Below are 27,763 nucleotides of genomic sequence, written 5' to 3' on the forward strand. Positions count from 1 at the left end.
GAAATTAAATCCACTGCCCTTCCCAATACTCTACATGTCATGTCCTAGTTATGAACAAAAAGTGCATGCCAAATCTTTCAGTTCACATTAGTTATCTTTTCTATGGCAATAATTTGAGTTTCTTTACCCAGAGTTTGGGGGGAGGGGGAGAATCACAAAACCTTACCTATACCTGTGCAAATAAACCACGGAAGTTAAATTCAAGGCAAGCTTTGAGAAAACTTGATAACATAAAAATGAAACTTCAAAATAATCCCCGAAAAGAGAATTTATACAGTAGTGTAGCATACATGACATTCATTTTACTTCAGAAAACTTTTGAAAGAATACTGTCATTCATTTGAAAAGTCTACTATAATGATGGGAAAATCCAAAAAGCCCACACAGAAAAGAGGACCCCTGCAAAACATTTAATCTGACACTTAATACCCAAGCAGCAAAGAAAATAATATTCTAACCATAGCATACCTTCTTAAAATTGGGAGATTCAATAAAATCAAAGAAATCTCAAGTATGTTTAATCCCCATGATTTTTCTTTTAAATTCTTATACACTGAAATGCTGTACGATATTACCACAATTTAACAAACGGTCCAAACTGGAAGTTAACAGAGAAAATGAGACATAAAAGAGCAAAATATGACATTTGCTCAGCAATGTCCTGATGACGGGTTCAGGAGCTGATGGTGAAAAACAGGCCTAACAGGGTGAGACGGAGACTCGTAAGCCATCTTTCCCTGGGCACTTAGGGCAGGTAACTTTAACCTGTTTACTTAGGCTAAGTAAGAATATCAACCACAACAACCTTAAAAGGTTGTTGGAAAGTAAACTAAAAGATTTTTGTGAAATCCTTTTTCAATGGGGTCTGGGATCCAGAAGCAACTTCAGAGCCAAGAAATTCCACCACAATGGAAACACAGTGTTCCATTACTTTCCCTCTGGCCAGATCCAGCCAGCATCCAAACGGCAACTTAAGGATAAGTAGCCTAAATATCTCTTCTCTTGAGGACTTCCTTGTTTGTATGAGAGGGCACGGTCATCTAAAAATTGCTCTCTCAAGATCCTGCTATCTTTGAGGCACCAGACCTTCCCAAGATAAAGGAAACATGCCAAGGAAGTGCTGCCACACTGATGGCTAGAAAAGTAACCTAAGACCTTGTGACCAAACCCCAAAAGCAATCCACTGGAGAGAAAGAATCCCCTACTCTACAGGGCCAGATGTTGCGCTAAGCAAAGGCAGGAACAGATACAGAAAGGAAGAATACGAGATTGGAACAATATGCCTAAACAAAATATTCATAGCAGCACTGGGGAAAATAATAAAGAAGGCAGTGGGCGCCTGGCAAACAAGAAATTGAGAGGAATCCCTGAAGAATGGCAGGTCAATAAGAAATAGATTGAAGTAAAATCCCACAGCTAACAGAGTGCAGGACGAGACTGTACCAAAAGTGGGAATAGCTCTGGTTATATTTTAAAGTCGAAAGCTCTAAGGGACACAGGGAACAGAGGAAGTGCCAAGGCAACCATTTGGAAGACACTGTGCTAGGATATGCTCCCAGACAAAATCAGTAATGGTGGGGCATCTCCGACACATGAAGAAAAGCCCAGTTCCTGGCACCTATGGCGTGGCCACACCCTCTGTACCTCCCCCCCCCCCATTACTGATGTCAGGATACTGTAAGCACATTATCAAGAATAATTAAACAATGGAGGCCCACTAGCATCAGCAAAGAAAAACAAACAGAAGAACAAACAGCTGAGGAAAAAAGATCATGGAGCATACAGCACAAAACCCCTTGAAGACGTACCAGAAATCAGAGAGATGGGAGAGGACATTATACCCACCAAAACATTAACTAGAAATCTTGAAAATTTAAAACTGATCCCTCAAAGAAAGTGGGGGAGGGGGGGAGGGCAAGGTTGAAAGTAGAGGGGATAAAATCAGAAAACAAGGTAGTGAGCTAGAAATTGAAGAAGGAAGGCTCATGGTCAAATATTTGGGAAATATGTCATTTTGCTTTCCTTACTTAGAAATTCTCAATACACATCTTATTAAAGGTTCTGAGAAGTCCAACCATTAAAAAAAATCAATAACTATATTATATATGGTCTTCCCACACTTGGGCCATATTAGTGATGTGCCAGTTATTGAGCTATTTTTTTATCAGCTCCAAAACCTCCCTTCTAGGCGGCTCACCACTCGGCGGGCTGAAACTCTCCAAATGACCTTCTCCTTTGCCAGCTGGCTTCCCACTACGTCCCGCCAAAATGTGGCACCGCTGGGAGACTAACAGGCTGAAGGACAGAGAAAGTATGTATCTGCTCCTCTCGCGTGCCTGATGTTCTACCATCAGAGCCCCAGCCCCAGCTCTTCACCCTAGCTGTAGCAACTGCCTCCAAGAGCAGTTAGGTGCAGCTTATGGGTTCCGCCAGCAACCCCACACCAGCCTCAGAGCCGGGGGAACCAGCCAGGCAGTGCCTCTTCCTTAATGCTCTGGGTCCCTGCTCTGCAGGAGGGCTCCCTCCATGTCTCCAAGCTCTTCCAGAGCCCCGGTCGCTTCTTTTTATTCCAGGCATGGTAGCTGCTTCCTGCAGTTACAATCTCTGCTGGAGTCCGAGTTCTTTTTGCCCTTCCAATACTTCCTTAATCAGTTCTTGAGGTTAAATGATCCCTGTTAAAATAACTAGGGTCATTTCTGACTGGACCCCAAATTATAAAAGTGGGAGTCGAAAGGAAAGTCTGAATACAGAGCAATGTAGTCAGTGCTTCTCCCTGTTTCACTTTCTTACCTGTAACTAATATTCTATACTTGCACAGCTAAGACACCACCTCCACTAAGCCAACTCTTGTCTTGTTCAGGATGAACGCCCAGCACCTACAGCACTGGAAGACATACAGTCGGTACTCAATTCAGTTTTCTATTGCATGGATGTATGTATGAACGTACAAGATGGATGAAGGTGGACCTGCGCTCAAATCCTCTCAGCGTGTCTATGGCTGTCAAGCCAAATTCAGCTTTGGAAGGAATATTTTGGTAAGCTGCTTGGGGTGAGTGGATGAGACACCCAGAAAGGCATATTTAAGTAGTTAGAGAGGGTCACTAAATTCCTATCTAAGAGAAGGGGTATAGCTGACTACAGGGCTTTTTGATGTGTGGAAATGCAAGTCTGGGGACACAGTTAACTGACGCAGGGGAAGCTTCTCAGTGTGAGGGGAGAAGGCTGAGAGAAAAAGAGAAAAGAAGGGACAAGCGACACACCTGACAAAAAAGTCTCAGGTAGGCTGTCATTTGCCAAGGTTTGCCAAGCCTTAACATTTCCCCTCAGCAAAATCTGGCTCACTGATGCTTTGGTGTAAGAACGTTCTTTGTGCCAAATATAAAGAGATACTGAGCCCTACAGTGAATGAAGAGTTGGCAAGAAAGGACATTATCGCGGCGTTCCCTAGCACCAAAATGCATGCGGTTCTCCCATACCAGTTCTCCAATTCTCGTAACACCAACTACATGTCCAACAATTCAACTCTGTCACTAACTCCCAGAGTTAGCACAGACCCCACAGGCTATAGCCCCACAAGATGACTCCCAATTCAGACACCAGCTGCAAATGGGGTTCCCAGGGACCCACAGTTCTGCCCAACCAGCTACAAATGCAAGGGTGTGGCACAGAGCTCCTCTGCCTTCTCGGGATATACCACCCTCCCAGGCAGCAGTTAGATTTGTGGAACAATCTGGAAGCTCCCCTAAGCTATTGTTTCAGAGTTTACCTCAAGGTTTCATTACACAGGAATGGCTGACTAAATGACTGTCCACTCTGGACTGAACTCTACCATCTCCAAGCCCCCTCCCCTACTCATAGGTAGGATGAGGGAGGGGACTGAAAGTTCCAACAGAGGAAGATCCCCCAGCCAATCCCCAGAAGCTAAGGGCCACCAGGAGTCACCTCATTAGCATAAACTCAGGTTTGCCTGAAGGGGCTGGTTACTGATAACAAAAGACACTCCTACCACTCAGAAAATTCCAAAGGCTTTAGGAGTTTGGTGCCAAAGACAAAAAATGCATTTTTTTCTATTATGCCATGCATCACATGACAGAAAAGCCCACTTGATGGGGATTACTGCAGTCTCTTATCCTGCTCTCAGCAACCTTCTCATCCTACAACTCTAAAGACACAAAAGAAAAGTGTGATACAGCCATGAAATGTGTATTATGCTTGTTAAAAAAGCATTCAGAGTATTGTACGTGTATAAGGCACCCAGCTCTACTTACTATAAAGAAGTGAAACCAATTTTATGAAGCACACATGAAAAATCACTAATTACCCATTCTATATATTTGAAAAGAAATATTCATACAAATTCTAATTGCACTGTATTGTTTGTATTATTTGTAAGAAACATGAAAGCCTTAGTTACAAATGCAATAAAAACAGAACTAGAGAAAAGCATGTTGTCAAAAACAAAACCACGGGTCCCAAATGGCATTACTTGGGCTAGGCCAAGTCCTGAAACCAGGGCTTAATACCTAATCTAATTACAGTTTCAACCCACCCCAGAATAAGTCTTAATCTGTCAATGAGGCATTTTCTGAGAAGCATCAATTACCAGTTATGTAATCTACCACAAGGATCTTGTCCATCCTCCAAAGAGGAGGTATTTTGCATAAAAAGAACTCCTATCTTTCCCCACTAAGGGAAGTCCTGATCTTGCCTGAAACAAGATTTTTTTCTTTTGCTTATATCTTTCTTGCCCCACCCTCCCACAGAAACCTTGCACTTTGGAGGTCTCTTCAGATCACCCCTCTATTTGCTAGATGAGATGCTGTCCAATTCATGAATCCTTTACTGAAGCCAATTAGATCTGCAAATGTACCTGGCCACCTTTAACGTCCCCAAAGAATGACCTTGGCCTCAAAATCCTCATCACACAGCGCTCCACTGGATACCATCAATAAGAACTGAGATACCAGGTAAAACCTACTTGCCTGGTGTCTCTATCAACTCCTGAGGTTTTAACAAACCACCACATATTGGACAGCTTAGACAAGAAACATTTATTTCTTACAGTTCTGGAGGCTGGGAAGTCTGAGATCAGGCTGCCAGCATGGCCGGTTTCTGGCAAGAACTCTCTTCCCAGCTTGTAGATAAGAGCCATCCTGCTGAGAAAGGAATCATCTCCCTTCTTATAAGGGCACTAATCCCATTCATGAGGGCTTTAGCCTCATGACTTACTTTCCTCCCAAAGGCCCCACCTCCAAATACCACCACATTGCAGATGAGGCTTCAGTGTAAGAATCTGGGGGGAGCATAAACACTCAGTCCACAGCACCTAGAACACTAAGTCTTAATCAACCGTTCTGAAAATACAATACAAAGGCTTTAGTATTCCGTCTCCCCATTTGTGCATTGTCTGTAGCTGCTTTGGCACTACAACTACAGCGGAGTCACAACAGAGACCATATGGCTGCAAAACCTAAAATATACACTATCTGGTCTCTTAAGAAAAAGCTTGCTGACCCCTGTCCTATATTTGAGAGATGGGGGAAAAACTCCTTGGAGTTCAGAGGAGGAACCTGCATCCTTCTGCCTTCCTACATCAGCACCAAGAGTCCCACAGGAGAGATATCTACCACAGTAGCTAAGTGAACGCATCCAAGTGGCTTCCCAGCGTAGATATATTAAGACATTGCTTTAAGTAAAAACCACCTATGGATTTTGATGAGCTTCTCTGACTGTCATCAGAAACAGCCTGCCAGCCCGAGTGCCCTTTCTCATCAATCCAGATCATGGGAGAAGACGATGATAGCCTTGGTCTACCTCAAGAGGCACAGGGCAAAGGGAAGGGAGGGGGAGATTCTGCTTATGCTACTTTATTTCCCAAATGAGAGTATGCAAAACAGCCAGAGGATTACATCACAATGTGATTCCACGACACGAAATAAAGATGGGAAATTCCATCCAGGGACTATCAAATCCAAGCCTTCAGCACGTGCTGGGCAGATTGCCACACACACTTGGCTCACTTGAGAAGAGTTCCCTAAGTTACAAGGGAAAGCAGCATACGAAGCTCCAGACTGTTACTTTCATTTTTCTTGCCATTCCGTGGCAATTCCAGAAGTGCTCCTTCTCCTCACAGTAATATCATTTTCATTATCAGAATGTCTCAGGAGTAGACACTAGTTTTCACAAATCCTCATCTATTTCAAGGACTGAAAGGCTGTGTCCCATTTACTGATGGAGAAAAAAGACTACATACGAGTGGACTTCCCTAGCCCCATCCCATCACGGAACAGCAACAGGTCCAGGAGCAGCAGCACCAGTCTGTATGGGAATATAAAACTTGCCTAACTCAGCTTCCCACATTAAGGACTTTAAAAAGTCTAGTAACAGTCATAGGTGTGACTTATAAAATACACTATATACACACAACACTCCACCCAAAACTGGCAAGAGTGTTTTCTTGTGAGGAAGGGCATGAGGGTGGGAGAGATTTCATTTTTATTATAATACCCTACGTACCTTTTAGAATTCTGTACCGAGGGCATAAATTACCTTTTCAAATAAACAGTTTTCTCTGAAAAATCTTTCCTGATTCCCTAAATCAGGAGTCAGCAAATTAATCAATGGGACTTATCTGCACACCTGCCTGTTTCTGTAAGGAAAGTTTTACTGAAACACAGGCACATCTATTCATTTACGTATTGTCCGGGGCTGCTTTCACAACGCAGGGACGGAGTGGTTATAACAAAGAATGTAAGGCCTGGAAATCTAAAATATTTACTATATGGCACTTAACAGAAAGTTTGCCGACTCCCACAAAACCCATATTAGCACTCCCCTCCCAAGCTAAGCTTTCTCACTCTAGTCCATCATATCCCCTCATAGCATCTCTCAAAGTGCAATTATGTAATCTGTCAATGTCTAGCACATCCCATGAGACTATGCATTCACAAATGCATCCCCTTGCCCATACAATCCCAGCATGTAAGACGTGCTTCCTAAGTATTTGCTAAATGTTAATTAATTAGATACAAGAACCACTGATAAAATGACCCTCAATCTAAAACTGAGGCCCTTGACTTGCCTTCATGGCAGACAAATAACAGTGGTCCTCATGATAGTAAGTAAAATACATTAGACAAGGCCAGGCACTTCGCCAGGCTAACAGTCCAGTAGGTATGTTTCTAGAATTATACAGCTATCAGCCCATCTGCCCATCATTTATTTCTAAGACTCCAAAGCCGAGAAGCTTCTCTCTGCATTCTGCCACATATTATCTACAAAAGGCCAAACAAGTTTAAAAACAAGCTCTTCGGAGACGTACCTCAGAGTATATATACTAAGCACTTACTATATGCCAGGCAGCATACTGTAAGGTGGTTACACTCAGGGACTATGGAGACAGAGACCTGCTTCTGAGCCCTGGCCCCACTATGATAATGACCTTGATCATTAATAAGAGGTGACCAGGGAAGGCAGCTCCATCCCAGTGCGTTCACTTGGAAACAGCAAGGTAGGAAAAGGATTATCCCTGATTATAGACAGCAACCTTGAGACTGAGACATTCTTCCGAGATCTCAAGGATTCACACCAGACGTGTGGACCTTGTGGCCTTAATCACTATAAGATCACGTTACCATATGTCATCAGTGAGATGCACCCTCTGAAACATGTATCACAGGAACTAACACAAAACACATATTCACTAAATGCTTTCATGATAATAACTATCACATCACCATAATCATCTAGACGGTCAAGGAAAGAACCCAATTGGTTTTTCTCAGATTTAACAAATGTGTACAAAAATGTTTCAGAGTCCTTCATATTGAAATACAAATCTGTGCTTTATGATTTTTGTCTTTCTACTGCCCTCCTCACTAGAACCACAAGTGTAGAAGGATGGATGTACAGGGACTGCCTTTTTTAATTAATGTTGCTTAAGCCAGAAACCAAAAGCAAGAACAAACTAATAATGAAGAGTAAGATGTTTTTAAGGTTATTCAAAAGAACATGATGATGTTTTCTGGCTATTTCACAGGTAATGTTGTTAGCTGATTCAAGTAAAACTTCTCTAATTCTATCCCAGATGAAGTACTTACTAGCAAAATGTATCTATTAAATATTTATTATATCAATATTCAAAAACATTATAATACAATGCAATCAGTTTCAGTAGTAAAGTAATTTACACAGAGGTCAAACCTTTAAAACACAGAAAAAGCAAATGAGTTTTGCACCTTTTCAAAAAAAAAAAAGGTTCTAAGTCAAAACCCTAATGGTTAACACACCCTGATTCCTTCATTGTTACTTTTCTCATGTCCTGTATCCTATAAAATAACATTAAGTCCCCAAGACTTTGTGAAATTAAACAAATATCCCATAATAAAACGCCAAGAAAAAGCCACTTTTGGTAAATAACAATGAAAGAACAGCACCTCCTATCAGTGTCAATAAGTGTTCTGAGCAAAGTACAGCTTAAACTTCATTAGGCAAATAAGGAAAAATAATATTTCAATGGAGAGTTATTCAACGCACTGCGTGGGCAGACCAGGAAGGGCTCACAGAAGAAATGCTGCAGCAACGTGGGCCTCATTCAGTGCAGTTCACTTCCTTCAAGGACAGACTCCTCTCCAGTTTTTACCTCCAGTTTTTACCTCCAGTTTTTAGTTCTGGTTACTCTCCAACACTTTCAAATATTTTTGAAATGTTGTCATATTTTGCGCATTTTGTCCAGAGGTTATCATTGTGCTCTGTGTTATCTATTAATACAATTTAAGTTACTCCACTGATAGGATAAAGTGTCCATTCTATAACACGGTGTTCAGGAGAGGACAAATACCCACAGGCGGTCTGAAGAAAAGGGAACAGAGCAGAAAGATCGCATTGCCCTCCTGGACAGCCTCAATATATGTTACCTAAGCCTAATACTGTAACAGCTTCCTTTTGTACCCACAGAGATCCTATGTCATCTAACCAGTACACTGCGGTGCTCAGCATATCATTAAAAGTTCTTCAGTGCAACAATAGGAAGTGATTTTTCTTTCCTCTGCCCATTCTTTTTTTTAAATTTTTTTTTTAATGTTTATTTATTTTTGAGACAGAGAGAGACAGAGCATGAATGGGGGAGGGGCAGAGAGAGAGGGAGACACAGAATCGGAAGCAGGCTCCAGGTTCTGGGCCATCAGCCCAGAGCCTGACGTGGGGCTCGAACTCACGGACCGTGAGATCATGACCTGAGCTGAAGTCAGACGCTCAACTGACTGAGCCACCTAGGCGCCCCACTCTGCCCATTCTTGACAAGGACAGGACCACCACCATCATCAAGGTTCTGGTCAAGAGCCTGTAGGCCTCTGAGCAGATGTAAGAATTCCAGTCTGAACAAAGTAAACTATTAGTTATCAGCGAAGTTTATTTTTGCCTTTCATTCTAATTGACTAAACTCAGTAACTTGCTCCTCAACATGAGTAAAAATTTCAGTGGCATTTTAGCCACAAGAGTCAATAAACAACTGCCTAGGCAGAATCTTCTTCATCTGAGATAAATTAACTGCTCACTCATATTTTACCCCTTTAACTAAATTAGGATTCAATCTTTCAGCCTACACTAGTATTTCTTAACCTATTCCCTACCAGGCTCATGCCAGTAAACTTGATAGGACACAGCAGCGAGAAAATGATATTTTTCACATTTATCGTGCTCAGGAATCTACTCGAACTCAGTACAGACAACAGCTATTGAGAACGTGCACATGAGTATATACCATACTAACCTATCTTCCTCTTCCTCTTGGCTCCTGGCTTTACCACTTTACAGGTGTGCATTCAACCTCTTTGAGCCTTTATTTCCTCAACCATAAACCAGGAATAATCAAAGAGGTACCATGAGAAGAAAGTGAGTTACTGCATGTAAAATGCTTAGAACGGTGCCTGTCGTGTAATGAAGGCTCAGAAAATATTAGCTATCGTCATTTATGAGAACTGTGATTATTACAACATTCAACTCTGCTTCCAACACCATTCTGAAAAGTAAACAAAGCACATGAGGTAAGCATGACATCAGAATGCATAAGGGCAATCTTCACAGCACGCCAGTGACTGCTCAGAACAAGTGGGACCTGTGGCAGAACCAGCATCCTTAAAATCTCGTGTCAAACTCTTGCCTTGGAAGAGGCTTTGTGTTAGTTCTAAATATTTTAGACCTCTTGCCTGCCTTCTAAACGCAACAACTGTGAACAAAGCATATGAAATCCAGACAGGCAACTGAACACTGGGGAAGTGTGTATTTACATTGCATGTATCAGACATAAGTGAAAATAGCTGAGCTCTCAGTCAAGCGTGATTCATGGGTGACACATATTCAGACTCAAACTGCAAACTCTGTCTCATGGGCAGCACCTCCAATCTTAGTTCCAATCTTTTTTACTTTGGCTGGGCCGTCTGCAGTCAGCCTCTTACACATCCCCTTCCAAGGATATCTCCTGATTTGGGTAGACTTTACACACCGAATCCAGGACTCACTCCTCTCTGTCTCTCCTTTCCAGAGTACCCCCCGCCCCACCTCATATTCCAGCTACCACGCTTACCCAGAACTCTGTCCTCTGGTTCTTCAGAGCAGACAGACTAAGTTTTCTGTTGGAGTTCTACACACCATCATGGCCTGCTCTCAAACAAAAACAAAAACAAAACAAACAAAAAACAAAACAAAACACAAAAAACAAAGAACACAAACAAAACAACAAAAACAGAAACCGGAAACTCAGTATGTGTGAGTATGTCCCTTCCAATTCTGACTTTATTCCAAGATCTCCCTGCTTTTCTTCACTCTCCAAAGTCTTCCAGTAGTTGGGTTTTGTATTTTTGTCCCTAGTATATGATCACTAACTATGGAAGGTTAAATCTGTTAAGAGCTTACATGGTCATACCGAAAATGCAGCCTGATACAAATTCAGGAGGGATTCAAGCAGACATGTCTTTTCTATTCCAAATAGCCAGGAAATACTCATTAGCAGACACAATACTGGGAGCATTCATATCGTTAAATGAGAGGAAGAGTTCTCACCTTAAGACACAAGTCACTTCCAAGAACAAATTCCAGAGGAATAAACGAAGACCGGTCAAGGATTAAGTCTTGTAGCTTGTTGTGAGATACACACACTTCGTAGGCAGCTTGAGAAATTTGAGATCCCTTGGGAAGTGAGGTGCTATAGAGAGGCCCCATAAAGAGAAAGACTGTCATCCAAATCGGTAGGAAAACGGGAGTCTATGGCAGAGATTTACAAGAAAATCGATCAGCTGATATTGTAACTTACTCGAGAGATCAAAAGGAAAAAACATGCAAGTCTAGACCTAGGACAGCCAACGTCAGGATGATGGGTGGCAGAGAGCCTGCTAACTCTGACCAACTGGGAAAGGTGCCTTGGCGGCTACATGAATAAAGTCCCAGAGGCCTTGTCTGGGCTCACCAAAATGGTGTCATGATTGATTACTGATGTCTGCCACAAGAAGAGAGAGGGGAGGGGCTGCACGGTCCCACACACTCACAAGCCAGAACCTAGCCAGAACCAGAATAAGGTTATGGAATTTGAGAAGAATAAGACAGGACGGATGCGTCAACATCATCATTATTAATAACACTGAGTATCTTCACTATGCCCAGATGATGTTTAGAGTAATTTAAATTTAAGTGAAATTAAAAAGGGATATCAGACAGACTAAAATAAAAAAGTGCCTTGAATCTTAATAAGCCCACAGTACATAAACTGCCTCTAATTAGATTCAGGAATATGACTCCTTTTGAAACCAACCAAGAGAAAACACTTATTCAGAAGATTTCAATGAAAAATTAATAACCACTTGGTTCCACTTTATCATGCACAGACCTCAACAGTGGATTTTAAAAAACGAAAGCACAGTCTGTCTCAGAGAAATTATACTTGTGAGTCCTTCAAGAGCTAGGACATTTTAATCAATAAGGTGTAAGGGCAATTTACTGACTTACATAAATGAACAAAATACTTGCTGTTAAAAAAGAGTGAAGTCTGTCACTGGGTTGTTAAAAGTATCCACACTACCAAATTAACAACAACAACAAAAAAAGCAAGCCAAACCTGGCCTCCAACCTGATTTTCACATTCCAGTTAGCAAATTCCTTATCTGGATAATGCAATTGAGGTTTTTATAAGTTATTTGGCCTTATGCCAGTCTTTTTCAAAGAAATGGGACTTGCCTAAGGTAAATACAATTACAGATGGGGAGCATCTATGCCTCCGATTTCTGGTTCATACAGCTTTCCCCTACACCATATTGTGATTTGCTAAGGAAGACAATCAATCAAGCAGGGTAATTAAGAGTATAAGTTTTATGGCTCAATAAGTACCACAAACATTAACCGATCGGTAGAGCAAGTGAGGATGGGATTTTCTTTGGGGTCCTGGCAACTTTCCATCTGGGTTCTGGGGAATAATGTTCACTTTATGATTACATATGAAACTACACATAGGTGGTAGGGATTTTATTCAGTACTTTATGCTATTTCACAATTTTAAGAAGTTTGAAATGAAAATGCTTGCTTAGAAGTCTCATGGTCCTAAATTCAAATCTAGACTCTCACTTACAAATGGGGTGAATTTAGGCAAACAACTTAACCTCTCTAAGCTTCAGTTTCTTCTTTTGTAAACTGAGGATGATGGCAGATGATGATAATTTGGTACAGGCCTCAGAGTACTGTTGTAGGTATCAAGGAGAAAACATGTACTTAGTGGGCCTCCTTTGGGCTGTGCTGTCCCTGCAAAGGCTCAGAAACTGGCTCCTGCATCATTTACAAGCTGACGCTCATCAACACATTTCCAGGTTGTAGTTAACACTTGACGTTGCACCTCCTAACTGACCCAGTATGCCACTGGGGCAGGAAACTGCTGAATGCAAATGTAGTCCTTTAACCGTGCTAGGAGCTCAGGCTTGGTCTGTAAAGAAAGCCAGCAAGGAGACACATAAACATAATCTGGGATTATTGACCATCAAGAAACCAATAAGAAAAGGTGCAAGTGGAAGCCTTTATAGCAAGCAGAAAGATATTTAGGGACGCGTACGGCATGGGAGAAATCATGAAGACTTTGGGGTCTGACAAGAGAGAGAGTTCAAATCTTAGGTCTGCCACTCACCAGCAACGTGGCTGGAGTGGACACTAAGTGATTCCGCGTTTTCTAAACCATTCAGCAGCAGTCTCAGCCAAAGACGAGAATCCCACCCTTTGACAAGGGCTGTTACAGCAGCAAGCAAAAGACCTAATCTTCCCCCGGCACCAAATGACAGGAAGCCTGATAGGAGGGTTATGGGAAGAACTTCTTCTCCCTAGGAGAATAACAAAAAGATCATCTCTGTTCTTCCTCTGAAAGTTCTCTCTCTCCCAGAAATGCAAGGCATCTTGCTTCCAGAGTGAGGTCAAGATCAATACCAAACACTTTATGGCAGAGAGAAGCAAAAATCCTGGAATCTCAATCATATATGTGAGCCACTGAATCACCCAACCTGGGTCACACCATACTGCTGGAGTCCCTGACATATGCTATGATAAAGACTTCATTACTTAGGCCAGTTTTAGACAGAGTTTTTACTAATAGCCAAACACATCCTAACTGAAAATAATTTAAGATTCTAAGGATTTCTGTTGCCTCATCTAGAAATTAGGTTATTAATGCTGAGCTTACTCAGTTGTGGAAGGTTTAAGAAAAAAAATTATTAAAAGCTATTAGTACAATGCGTGGTACCTATTAAGTACCCAATAAATGTTCCCTATTTTTCTAAAACACACTCTCAAATGAATTCTCGTAAGAAGGCACTAAAATATTTCTTTTCCTTTCTTCAAAAATCATAAACGGACCCAACTGTGCCTTTCCCCTATGCTAGAGCTAAAATGGATCCTAAAGATCACTAGACCCATGCATGATGCTCAAACATTAATGTGGGAAATTTTGTTAAAATGCAGATTCCTGGGTTTTAGACACAAGTTATATCCAAGGGGACCCATGAATCTGCATTTAACAAATATCCCAGGTGATCCTGATGGAGGTAGCCTAAGAATCATCTTGGATCGTTCCATTTGACCCTCCAAACAGCTTCCTAACTCCGGCCTCCCTGCCTCACTTTTGTGCCTATGGTCTACTTTGTCCAATAACCAAAGTGGTCTTTTGAAAACTAAAAGTTAATCACATAGCCTCCTTGCTCCAAACCCTCCACTGGTGAACAGTTAAAAGGCTTAAGTGAGTAGGGGCACCTGGGTGGCTCAGTTGCTTAAGGGTCCAACTTTGGCTCAGGTCATGATCTCACGGCTCATGGGTTCAAGCCCCAAGACGGGCTCTGTGCCGACAGCTCAGAGCCTGGAGCCTGCTTCGGATTCTGTGTCTCCCTCTCTCTCTGCCCCTCCCCCTGCTCTCGCTCTCTCTCAAAAATAAATTTTAAAAAAGTTAAAAAAAATTTTTAACAAGGCTTAACTGAGCGACACAGCATGAAATAAGCTTCAGTCAACCTCCCCTAACCCAATTATTTATAATACACTAAGACCCTGAGATACATCCACCAGGTTACAAGAATTCAACTTAATGAGGAGTTTCATTTAATAAACCCACTTTGACATACATTTGCATTTGTATACGCAAGGCTCATTTGGGCTACCTCACGACTTCGGCGCAGCTGAAAACTGAGAAACAAGAGTGAGCGTGAAAGCAGCCTTCTATGTGGACATTTGCTATTAGGTGTGCTCATGAGCTACCAGTTCCTAATAGTGATTGTCTCCTATACTGTTTGCATTGATTTTTTTTTTTTTCTGTATACTTTATGGTTTTCTTAAGCAGGGCTCAGGGCTTGCATTAAAGTTCCCATTACATAAACAGTGAATATCAATGAATGCCTGGGAAGTCCAATATTAAGTGTGCTATATGTAAAGCTAAAACAAAGCTAAAGGAACATGAGTGACAAACACGTCACAGAGTAAATAATGAAACGATACTGTCTTGTTACATATCTCACATACTGACTGCTGATTTTAACTCTTGAAGAAACTGTGTCCACTTTAACAGGAGTCAACAGTGTTAACATAAACTGGTGTTAATTTTGGAGTTCAGCTGTGCACTAACAGTAACTGTATTTTTTCATCTTTCTCCAAATTTTTATTTAACATACCGTGTAATATGTTTAGTTAACATACAGTGTAATATTACTTTTAGATGAAGAATTTAGTGATTCATCGCTTACAAACAACACTCAGGGCTCATCACAACAAGTGCCCTCCTTAATATCCATCACTTATTTAAAAACCCATCCCCTTGCCCACCTCCCCCATCAGTACCTATATATTTGGCTAATAAGAATTAGAATTTGTCTTAGGAGATTTTCAGGAACAAATTTCTTCCTAAGAGAGAAATAATTTTTTATTTATGACAGATGAAAAAAATGTACAATCTTTGCAGCATCACAGCAATGTAATCTGAAATCAATGAGAAGTTATGTCCCGTCTAATAAGCAGGAAAACTTTTTTAAAACATATTTGATGAAAGTGAGGATACTACACAACATACATTGTCATATACTACATCCTGACTTCCTTTATCTCTGAAAGGAGGCTAGGTTTTTTGAGGAATAAAACATTTAATCCACACAAAGTGCTTAGAATAGCATGTGGCATATAATTTGTAATAAATTTTAATAAGTAGGAGCCACTATTATTACTGCTATTATTAATCACCACAGGGAGTATAAATCTGTACAGCCTTTCTGGAGGGCAATCTGAAAAAACACCTCAAAATTTATTTGATTAGTAAACAAAAACTTACGTTCAAGAATATCCACCACAACATTAAAACAGTGGAACATCAGAAATAACACAAATGCCCGCTAATAAACAAATGACAAGATAAATTAGGACATCTACATGAGGGCAGCCTCCTTTCCTCCAAATTTTTGGTATAAGAAATACTATGTGCAAAAAATGTTAATGCACAGGTTAGTACTCTCAATTTGACGTCAGGTGGGAGGGAAATAACAAAATTATCTAATGAGTGTGATCCTAATTTTAAGAGAAAACGCATACATGTATCTAATGCACATGTGTGCAAAATAATGAAAACGTCCACACTGTTCTTGACAGTGTGTTATCTAGGGAACAGGTGACTGCAGGAGATCTTTATGGCCTTTTAATACATTCTGTAGCTTCTAAGTTTTTTATGGTAAGTGCAAGATAAATTTTCTTATTCATATATAAAACTAGAAATGACATAATATTACCTGTTTAGACAAGACATCTAAAATATTTAACATGCGTAGGTTTTAATCCAAGACTTTGCTTTTTATATCGGTCACTGTACATCAGCAACTTCATACCTTGAAAATATTACTCTGATCGTCAAAAAAGTGTTTCAAACATCTTATTAAACTCCTATCAGAACTAAAGTTTCAGTATACAGTCAAAGGCTACCTGTGAAGCTAGAAGACATCCTATTTTGAGATGGCTAATAACACTTAGATTAGTAACAGAAAAAGCCAGAGTTGGTGGGAAAGAGGCATAAAATATCCAGATAATGACAAAACAGAACCTTTTTTTTTTTAATCAAAAGGGTTACTTCCTGAAATAGTTTTCACACCCAAACAAATGAAATATTTTTAAAAAGACTAGATTTTGGCTCTGACACCCCCTCAAATAGTTTATCTCACTGAGTCATTCGTTCTTGCATTTCATACCATGAAATAAATGGAAACATCAGGAGCCACCAAGTAAACTCTGAAAACTAAATATAAGTTAGGATTAGGATAACAACATTAACCAATGAAGGATTCAAATACTCTGTTCTTTATGAAGCAGATTTCACATTAGAACCAAAAAGCTTTTCCAACTTACTCCCGTGTTTATCTGTCAGGTTGCCGTGCAGTATACTAAATTCTTACTGAAAAGCAGGCTAACGGCTATAAATAATATAGAAAATAAGAGCCAACTAGAGGTATAGCACCAAGTTCCCCAGCCTGTTCTGAAAGCTAAGAACAGATATTAAACCATCAACACTTAACTTTTCCCTTACAACCTATTCCCAATCACACTCATTAAAGGGCTCCTCGGGTAAAAGGATGAAGTAATTGGTTTTTCACATGGGGGGTGGTGATGAAAATGCCTGGAAGCAGTATCTGATTTTTTGTCCTCAATTAAATTTTGATCAGTTATTCATGGGCCTTTTTTTTTTATTATTAAATGAGAAAGAGAACTGTTGTCTCAACTTTTCAAGTTCTAATGACGCCATCCAGATACTTCCTCCTGGATAATTTAAAGTTACTAATCATCCATCAAAAGCAGCTAACTCCTTGCCTTCGATTAACTGCCAACCTCTGTGAGCCAGCAACTGGACATACTCATTCTTTTCGCTGACTTATTTATTTTTGAGAGAGAACGTGCAAGTGGAGGAGGGCCGGGGGACGCGGGGGGGAGGCAGAGGATCTGAAGCAGGCTCTGTGCTGCTGACAACAGTGAGCCTGATGTGGGGCTCCGACTCGCAAACAAGAGGGAGTAGGGGAGGGATGCCAGCAGAAAACACAGAAGGCATTGTAAGAAGTACCATTTGGGCTAAATCTTGAAGACAACAAAGAGACATGTCAAGAAAACACATTTCCAGCAGAGGAAATGATGTACAGAAGCGCATGGATAGCCAAGTCCAGTGTTTGAGGGGACCTCATAGTTCAGGGCAGTACAAACATCAGCATGTGTTTTCATGCTGAGTCTACGTGCAGGAGGAGAAAAGAGAATGAGGCCCAGAGTGGGTTGAAGAGCAAACAGGAAGCGTGTCCATAGACAACATGGTACCAAGTTCACTATCTAAGACACGCTTCTGATGGTCCAGAGAGAATACCATCAGAATGATTCTTCCTTTCCAAACTTGTAGGTTGTGTGTTTATCTTAAATTATTTAGCTCGCTATTTGAAAAAGCATACCACACAATCCAACTTCACGGCATACCCATATGTAAAATGATCTATTAAGAAAATGTTTGGGGCGCCTGGGTGGCTCAGTTGGTTAAGCGGCCGACTTCGGCTCAGGTCATGATCTCGCGGTCCCCGTGAGTTCGAGCCCCGCGTCGGGCTCTGTGCTGACAGCTCAGAGCCCGGAGCCTGTTTCAGATTCTGTGTCTCCCTCTCTCTCTGTCCCTCCCCTGCTCATGCTCTGTCTCTCTCTGTCTCAAAAATAAATAAACGTTAAAAAAAAAAAATTTAAAAAAAGAAAATGTTCAATGTATTAAACAACCAGACAAAATTATTATCCTTCCTAACAACTAGTACTCCTAATAACATCACCATCACCACCATTTATTGAGCACTTACTACACGCCCGGCAGTCTTTACCTCTGCAAGTCCTCACCCCCTTTGTTGTAGTTCCTCAACTGACACAGGTGGAAAAGTTTTGACAGTTTAAGTTCCCCACCAGAGAACACGCAGTTACTAAGGTCAGGGTCAGGATTAGAACCCAGCCACCTGAGCCTGTATTTTTAATTTTGTCTTAGTTTGTTTGCCTTCATATTGCTTAATTTTTATTTTTTCCCTAGCTTTATTGAGATATAACTGACAAAACTGTAAGGTATTTAGAGTACACAAAGTAATGATTTGATGGATCTATATACACTGTGGAAGGATTCACCCCAACAAGTGAATTACCACATCCACCTCTATCTCCTCTCATACGTACCTTTTTTTTTTTTTTTTGGTGATAATATTTAAATTCTACGCTCTTAGCAAATTTTGATTATGCAATATATCGTCACCAACGGTCACCATGTTATAATTAGACCCTTAGACATTACTCATGTTTAAAACTTAAAGTATAAACTTTAATCAACCCCTTGATAACTTTTATCAACCCCTATTTCCCCATCCCATAATCCCTCACCTATGTTTTTAACCCACTAAACTATACATCCTGCTTCACAGCCTTAGTCAAACGGTATTTGCTACTAAAGGTGAATGCAAACAAAGTCTTTAAAGCACCAATCTGAGTTCACGTAACAGCCAAAATCTGGGGTAGATTTCTGTCTCAGGGACCATAAACAAGTCTTCACTGCCCATATAAAATGGCCCTGCGGTTTGCATTAGGACTGAATCCTTTTCAAAGTTCCTTATTGTCTTCAAATTCTATTAACCATTGTTAATGTAGAAGTACAATCCATATGTGGGATTCTTTAAAATCTCCAAGAAAACTTGAGCATCTATTTTCTCCCTCAGAGAACCACAGAAAGGAGACCAACACAAATTGGTACACTCTCCAGGTTCCTGTGGTCCATTACACTTCAAACGTGTAAGAAGAAAGCCTCAAAACAAAAAAAAATACAGAAACTCATTTCACCAAAATGTCAAGTTTTGAGAGAAATATCTTTTTAATGCAGATTAAAAAGCTAGGATTTATTAGGGCAAAGGTTCATGGGAATATTAATCCAAATGTCCAATAACACTTCGCAGAAACTCAAATGGTTCTTAATTCGGAAAAGCTTAAAAACCAAGCAATGCCATGCAGAGACATAAACCACAGAATTTACATCAAAAACAAAATATATCCCAAGGCCCAAATACATTTTCCTCACCTGATTCAGAAGTTGTAAATCAGTAAAAAAGTGTAAACACCCTGGAACAGGAATCAAAAGACAAGGGTTCAAAGTTCCTGCTATGACCAAGGCAGTACAAATGGTCTCCCACATCTAACTTCTCTGCAATTCAGTTGCTTTATCGTGTAAGAGAAAATGTCAAAGATGTCTAACCATTCTAACATTCCAGAATTTCATCAGAAGAATTAAAAGTTTTCCTACTGTTGTTATTCTAACCTAGATGAGGAAACCAAGACACGAAGGACTAAACTAAATGTCCAATGCACAAAGCTGAGTGGCTTACATGTCACTTAAGTATGGAACAGACTTGCAGCAGTTGCTATCAGGGCTCCACCCACATGGCCTCGGATCCCTCTACACAGTCCCTGTGTGCTCCCACTCCCAGCAGCCAGCCCCTGTTGGCCCTTTGTCATGGGGTGCTGATGCTCACTTGCCCTCGAGCATGAACAACCGGAAGTGCGCGGGAATTCATATCCTCACGGGAGGGATGAGGATGTGTAAGTAACCCAACTCCCACTGCCCCTAATGGGGACAACTGCAGTGTGTAATGCACATACACCGTCTCCCAAGCTGCCCTGTGGAATTAAAGCAAAGGTACCCTCCCTGAGTCTCAGCTGAATAACACACCCTCCTTATCCTCCTTTTCCTACTGGTTCAACTTCCCTCATACCATTCCAAATTTTCCTGGAAATACCTCCCCCACAAAATTACTTCTGTGTGAATACTTTTCTCACTATCTGCTACCAGGGAATGCAAACTGAGAGCAATTCCAAGGTTACTCTGGTTCAAAGTTTTCCAAATGACAACTGCTCACACACAATGCTTGCTATATCCACAGAACACTAATACTGTTACCAATTTCTTTACATGACTGGTTTTAACTTATAAGATGACTTTATTTTCAACAACGACCCATCTGTTTGCCTAAGGAGAAGATAATTATCAACACAATCTAAAAACAAAAGGGATTGATCTGGCTACTTCAGATAAAAAGTCCTGAGCTGAAGATCTTAAAAAGCACACTGGCACAAAACCTAAAATTCTCCTGGACAAAATCTTAAGGTGTCAAAGATATTTAAGAGAGCAACTTCCTCACTGTGTGACTCACTGGTATCTGATACCACCCACTTCTGTGTAGTGTCAATGATATGCGCCCTGCACTCTGGGACGTGTTACTTTCGCAGCCATCCTGCCAAGCTGTGCCTGTCCCTTGCACGTGGCACAATTCCTGGTGTATAACCAATGTACAATAAGCATTAAACCATTTAACAAGGAAACTGAGGCTCAGAGAAGCTGAATGTCTTACATTGTCAGATACAACTGAACCGTTTCTCTCCATGCCACCTGCCAGCATCCAGATCCAGATGTGATTCGTTCCTAAAACTCTAAGACTTTTCCTAGATGACTGCATCTATGGCAGTAAATCCATACAACTATACACATTTTGGCTCTTATGATCACTCTTACGATCTTTGTTTCTCCCATTCTCCCCCAAACTCTTTGAGAATTCCATAGAACATCACTGCTGATTTTCATCCACTATTTGCCTATTGGCATAACCTCTTTTTATTACTCTCCTTTTTCAACTACTGCTATTACTCCTTTTTTCTTTCATTATAACCCTCAGAATTGATTTCACTTTTATGTTCATTATTGTTCATTTATAATCAGCTTTTGATTGCATGCTGATTATTCTTAAATTTCAACTTTATACTACTGAAGAAAAACACTGCTTAGTGTTAAGCTTCTGATTACAAAATCAGCTGGAATAAGTTATGTAACTGTTTTTTTAAAAGGCCTGTACATAAGTTTTAAAACGTAGTTCTCTGTTTAACTTTGGATGAGCTGTCTGAATACAGAGAATGGTTAAGAACTGGGTGAGATCAAAAAATTATGAACTTTGTTTTTTATGTAAGCCAAATGGACAATACCAGAAATGACACATCTGAATAAGTAAGGTTCTGTATTTATTTCAATTTCTTGCTGCAGTCAACACATTTCCCAATTCCTATTTAGGAAGTGATATCAAACCTCACACCCTATTTCTTTACAATATTCTTCTTAATTGCAATTCTTCCTGCTTTAAAGTGATCTCACTTTTGGGGAGCCTGGTGGCTCAGTCAGTTGAGTGTCTGACTTTGGCTCAGGACACAATCTCACGGTTCATGAGTTCAAACCCTGCATTGGGCTCTCTGCTGTCAGCGCAGAGCCTGCTTGGGATCCTCTGCCCCTCTCTCTCTGCCCCTCCCCGACTCACACTCCCTGTCTCAAAAGTAAAAATATGTAATAAAATAAAATGACCTCACTTTCAGAAATGGTCAGAGCTTCCCAAACCCACACTGGTGAATAATATAGTGGGGAAACAATGTTTGGTTCAAAAACAAATATATAAAGCATAAACCAAGACAACTTGTATTCATGGTCCATAAGCTGGCTTTCCAAGCAGCTATGGAAGATACACATCTCTAGGATAAACTCAGAGAGGCCAAAAGGGCCAGGATGGAAAAGCTCACAACCACAAAAGGCACCATGTTCGTTTCCTATGGCTGCCAGAACAAAGTAACACAGACCCGGGGCTTAGGGGTAACGTACTGGGTCACAGGTCTGCAAACAAGATGTCCTCAGGGCTGGTTCCTCTGAGGCGGTGCCTCTCCCGTCACTTCTGCTGGCTTGCCGGCCTTTTTTGTTGTCCCACGGCTGAGAGAAGCATCACTCATGTTCAGATGGGTGTTCTCCCTACTAACATTTCTGAGTCTAAATTTGCCCTTTTTTATAAGGACACCAGTCTTACTGGATTAGGCCCCACCTTAGTAATCTCCTTTAACTTGATAATCTCTGTATGATGCTATCTCAACATGAGATCACATTCTGAGGTACTAGTGGTTAGCCTTGAAGTATAAATTTGTTTTGGGAGGAGACACCACTCAACTCACGACAGGCACAACCAAACAGACGGATGTGAGTGGCAATGCAAGGAGCCGTGTGGGACAACAGCTGTGACAGCAGCTCTGTGCAGTCTCTGAACCACAGTCTGCCCCTTTTAAAACTGGGCCTGGTGGGGGCGCCTGGGTGGCTCAGTCGGTTGAGCATCCGACTTCGGTCAGGTCACGATCGCACAGTTCCTGAGTTCCAGCCCTGCATGGGCAGAGCCTGCTTTGGATCCTCGGTCCCCTTCTCTCTCTGCCCCTCCCCGGCTCACTCTCCCAATTTCTGTCTAAAAAGTAAATAAATATTTTAAAAAATGGGCTTGGTGATGGCAATAAGAATGCCTGCCTCCTAGGATCACTGTAAGGATGCCATGAGGCAGTCCTCTTCCAGTGCACAGCACCAGGCTTGGCCCGTGAAATGCGGGCGGGAAGTGTCAGGAGTCTATTCCTGCATGTGCGCAACTTGAGGTTTCTAAACAGACACTATGACCAGCCACTGTGTAGGCGAGCCCTGGAGAAACGGTACTGGTGGTGCTGCATTCCAGAAAGCCCTGGGGAGCCCTCTACAACACCAAACGCCTCTCCCTGTAACTGACCATTTCTCTGTGGTCTCCCCCTGACCGTTCCTTAAAGGCAGCATCTGTCCCATGTGCCCTAGCGTCCTATCGACCTACCATCTTCTGAGCCTGACAAGTGCGTTTAACAAGTGATGCATTAACAAACACTCACTGGAAGAATAAAAGAATATGAATATTTAAGAAAATATTAACAGCAAAGGTGTTTCTTAAACATTCTAACCCGACATGGGAAACGGGAAATATAGTTCAAACTATACATCGGACAACATTTCTACTCAGGACAACGTCAATAGAAAATATATATCCATTGTACGCTCATGCTCACAGAGGCATTATTCACAAGACAGAAGGCGAAAGCAAGCTAAGTGTCCACTGATGAATGAATGGATCAACAAAATGTTACACACACGTATAAACATACAATGTATATACCCACAACTGAATATAATCCAGCCTTAAAAAGGAAGAAGTTCTGGCACTTGTATGGGTGAGGTTTAAGGGCATTATGCTAAATGAAATACAGGACACAAAGGACAAACACTGTATGATTTCTCTTACATGATGTCCCCAGAGTGAAATTCATAGAAAAAGAAAGTAGAATGGCAGCTTGTGGGGCTGGCAGAACGGAAAATGGGGAGCTAGCATGTAATTTGTACAAAGGTCAGTAAGGGAAGATGAAAAAGTTCTGGACGTGGCTGGTGGTGATGGCTGCATAACAGTGTGAATGTACTTACTGCCACAAAAATGTACATGTTAAAATGACAATTTTACGTTACGTATATTTTACAAAAGTAAAATAAAAATTAAAAAGTAAATTAATAAAAAATTTTAAATAAAAAAATACAGGGGTGCCTGGTGGCTCAGTCAGCTAAGCATCCAAATTCAGCTCAGGTCACGATCTCGCGGTTCATGAGTTCGAGCCCCATGTCGGGCTCTGTGCTGACAGCTCAGAGCCTGGAGCCTGCTTCAGATTCTGTGTCTCCCTCTCTCTCTGCCCTACACCACTCACGCTCTGTCTCTCTCTCTCTCTCTCAAATATAAAATAAACATTAAAAAAATTTTTAAATAAAAAATAGATACACATATTTTTAGTACCTTGAGAAACATGAGAAGTGAAAAACAAGGTTTTCAGAGACATAAAAGGCATTTTCAGCTTCAAATTATGAATCAAAAAAGCAATCCCTTTGCTACTTCCCTCAACATCCCAAAATTCAATCACAAAAACACTGCTTTGCATTCATAATTAATTTTACTTAAATTACGACAATATTGTTTATTTGAAACTTCAAAGTTCCAAGAAAAGGATTCTTTTCTGGCCTATTAAAAAAATACTTTGAAGTATATTGGGGCAAAATAGACTCATCCTGTAGCACAGAACAAAATATCTTCAAGAAAGGAATACTGTAACTCATGGATTACTGTAGACATAACATTATTGATATACTGCCAATACTAAGATAAATGAAATGTCATACTCCCTTGCAGCCTTTTAATGGAAATGGAACTTAATAACTTTCTCTCATCTCTATCTGAAGTTTAACTCTGTAAGTTTCCCCATGTTAAATTATATTTTATATAAAATAGTTATAAAATCAATTTTATACCACTCATAAAAGCCTCACCGTAAACCTTTATCAGACAAAAAAGAAAGCATCCATTACGCTCCCAATATGCTCTGCTACGAGTTTTAGATTTGGTACTCCAATCCTAAAAGCACCTGTGATGTTGTGATTTTATTTATTTTTTTTTAATTTTAATGTTTATTTATTTTTGAGGCAGAGAGAGACAGAGCATGAACGGGGGAGGGTCAGAGAGAGAGAGGGAGACACAGAATCGGAAGCAGGCTCCAGGCTCTGAACCATCAGCCCAGAGCCCAACGCGGGACTCGAACTCACGGACCGTGAGATCATGACCTGAGCTGAAGTCGGACACTCAACTGACTGAGCCACCCAGGTGCCCCGATGTTGTGATTTTAATAAGAAATGTGTATTTGGTCTTTATCCATGGTCCTAGTATGGAGTTCCTAAAACCCCTGGAAATTCCTAAGTGATGAGAGTGATACAGGTCTATTATGTGCACAAGGTGACCTGGACCCCACCTAAGGATGGGGGCTAGTTGCCAGGGGAACCAAGCTAGTAATCAGAGGGTCGGAGTTTTCAGTTGTATCCCTCCTAAAGGATGAGTGAGGGGCTAGAGACTGAGTTCAATCACCGATGACCAAATATTCAATCAGCCATGCCTAGGTGATGAGGCCTCCATAAAAATCCCTGACCTACAGGATTCTGGGAGCTCTGGAGCTGGTGAACCCACCGAGACCCGGGGAGAGTCGTGTGCTCAGAGAGCATGGGAGCTGTACAACTCTAGTAGCACACCTTGCCCTGGGTGTGCTTGACTTACACCCTTTATTGTAAGAAACCAGTAGCAATCTAGTAAGTAAAATGTTTCTCTAAGTTCCAGGAGCTGCTCTAGCAGACTGAATGAACCTGAGGTGGGGGGGGGGGGGGGGGGGGGGGAGGGGGGGAGTGGGGATCACGGAATCAGCAAATCTATGGTCAGTCAGAAGCATGGGTGGCAATGTGGACTTGAGACTGGTGTGAGGGAGGGGGTAGCCAGAAGTTTTAGGATTGAGCCCTTGACCTGTGGGATGTGACATTATCTCCAGCAAGCAGCGTCAGAATGGAGTTGAATTACAGGACATTCAAATGGTGTGTGAGAACCGCCTGGTGGTGTTGGAAAACCCATACATCTGAATCGATGTCGGAACCTACCCCATAGGCTCAGTCTCCCCAAGGACCAATCACAACAGTTCTGCCTCCATTTCAAAGGAGCCTCCTCAACACTTAGTCATTCAACCCTTCATCATCATTTTAAATTAGTGAGGATAATCGGTTTACAACTCCACTATCTCAAAATGTATCTCGTTTTTCTAACTGGCCAAATAGCACATTTATTTTTTCATGCCAATTATAAAAAAGCTATCAACTGAAAAATTCATTCTTCTTTTCCCTATACTGTTGGTTTTCAAGTTTAATGATATGTCACTTTAAGAAAGAGTTCTGAGTCTTAACAAAGAAACACTCACCATTAATAGTTTATTCCCTTAATCAAAAATAATTAATAACTTTCAGCATTCTTTATATTACTTATTAAAGGCCTATGTAAGCCCTAAGGCTGGAATAAGAGTGCATATTAAATGTGGTTTTCCTCCCCTTCTTTTCAAAGGTAAGTTAACCCAAATAAGTCCTTCAAAGTCCAGGCAACTGTAACCACAGCATCTTGACAGCAACTAGGAGAGCAGGATCAGAAGATGGGGGGACATCAAGCAAACGATACCATAGTTTCCTTATAAAAATGTGAAGACAGGTCCATCGATCGGGGGAAAACTAATATTTTCTGATAAGGCTAAAAATCTGGTCTCCACTCCCAATCAGTGCTGAGGCAAGAAAGTCCTTTTCCCAAGAGATTTTCATTTTCTTCCTCTGCTCCCGAGCACACACAAGGGACCACAAGCAGCCTTGCCCTTGCCCCTCATGTCATTCCATACCTTGACTCTTCTGAGTCTCTATCCTGTGGTTCCATTACCCACCTTTCTTACAAGCCAAGGCACTGAGCAGATTTAGAGGGAAAGTGGGGGAAAGATCAAAGGGGGTCTTTTATGAAAATAAAGGCTTTATGATTATAGTTAGTGATAAAAATACCAAAACCAATGACTAATATTTATTAACCATTTAGGGCGCAGTGCTAAGATGGTGTGCATGAGCTCAGTTAATGCTCAGTGCAACTCTGGGGGGTGACTACTCTAGCTCTCCCCATTTTGCAGTTGAGAAAGCTCAGGCACTGTGTAATTTCATCAAACCTAACAAACAACAGCGTTTTCGTACCATCTTTATGTAACCATTGGGGAAAAACCCTCCCAATCAATCTATGGCACAAGCGTAAAACACACCTGGAATTCAGAGACATTGAAGTGTGGGGGGAAAGCGTGTGTCTTACAAATAAAATACATAAGTAAGTTTCACAAGACCATGCGTTTGAATGAAATGAACTCTGCCCCCTCAGTCCCAGCAGACTGCACCAGGGACTGGTGTGGGAACCAGCGGCCTCTGCACGTAGCTTGAAGGATGTGCCCAAGAAAGCAGCTCATTACTGAGTGGTGGCAAAAAGACCCAAACAAATCCTCTTTGGGAAGTGTAAAGTGGAGGTGAACCACTTCAACCCACAAGAGAAGCTGGGTTACTTCAACGCAGAACACTCTTCCAAGTAAAGCTGAGGAAGTGCCCTGGGCTCATAGAAGCCCACTGTCTACACGTGTCTTTGAAATACTCATTTGGGTATTTGGACAAATGAGCTGACTTCTCATGACAATCCATCTTCCCACTTAATAATTCCTCCCTGAGAAATATTTTTCATTGTAATCATAAGAAAACAGTCTAAAACAAGGCCCACTGCCATTATCTTCAACCCCTGTAAATTAGTCCAACACAGACAAAAAAGGTGAATCGTAAGGAAATCTTCAGAAAGTTGGAAATGTGCAAAAGGAAACAAATCAATCATGAAAATGTGATCTTAGAGACAAGAAGTTCACAAAGGATGGAAAATATAATGATGTTCTTAATGGACCAGGCCACGCCCGC

General features: G+C 41.2%; 1 protein-coding gene across 5 annotated transcripts in view; it reads right to left on the minus strand.

Annotated features, from left to right (window-relative positions):
• The window catches only part of SUCLG2 (succinate-CoA ligase GDP-forming subunit beta), a 330,084-nt gene that overhangs the window by 292,401 nt on the left and 9,920 nt on the right, over nt 1-27,763 (minus strand). For all 5 annotated transcript variants that reach the window (XM_042929928.1, XM_042929931.1, XM_042929932.1 and 2 more), the window contains exon 3: nt 22,217-22,321. In XM_042929928.1, coding sequence (XP_042785862.1) covers nt 22,217-22,321 — 105 coding nt within the window. The remainder of the gene's footprint in view (nt 1-22,216; nt 22,322-27,763) is intronic.

This window comes from Panthera leo, chromosome A2 (genome assembly GCF_018350215.1).
Source record: "Panthera leo isolate Ple1 chromosome A2, P.leo_Ple1_pat1.1, whole genome shotgun sequence".
Taxonomy (NCBI): Eukaryota; Metazoa; Chordata; class Mammalia; order Carnivora; family Felidae; genus Panthera; species Panthera leo.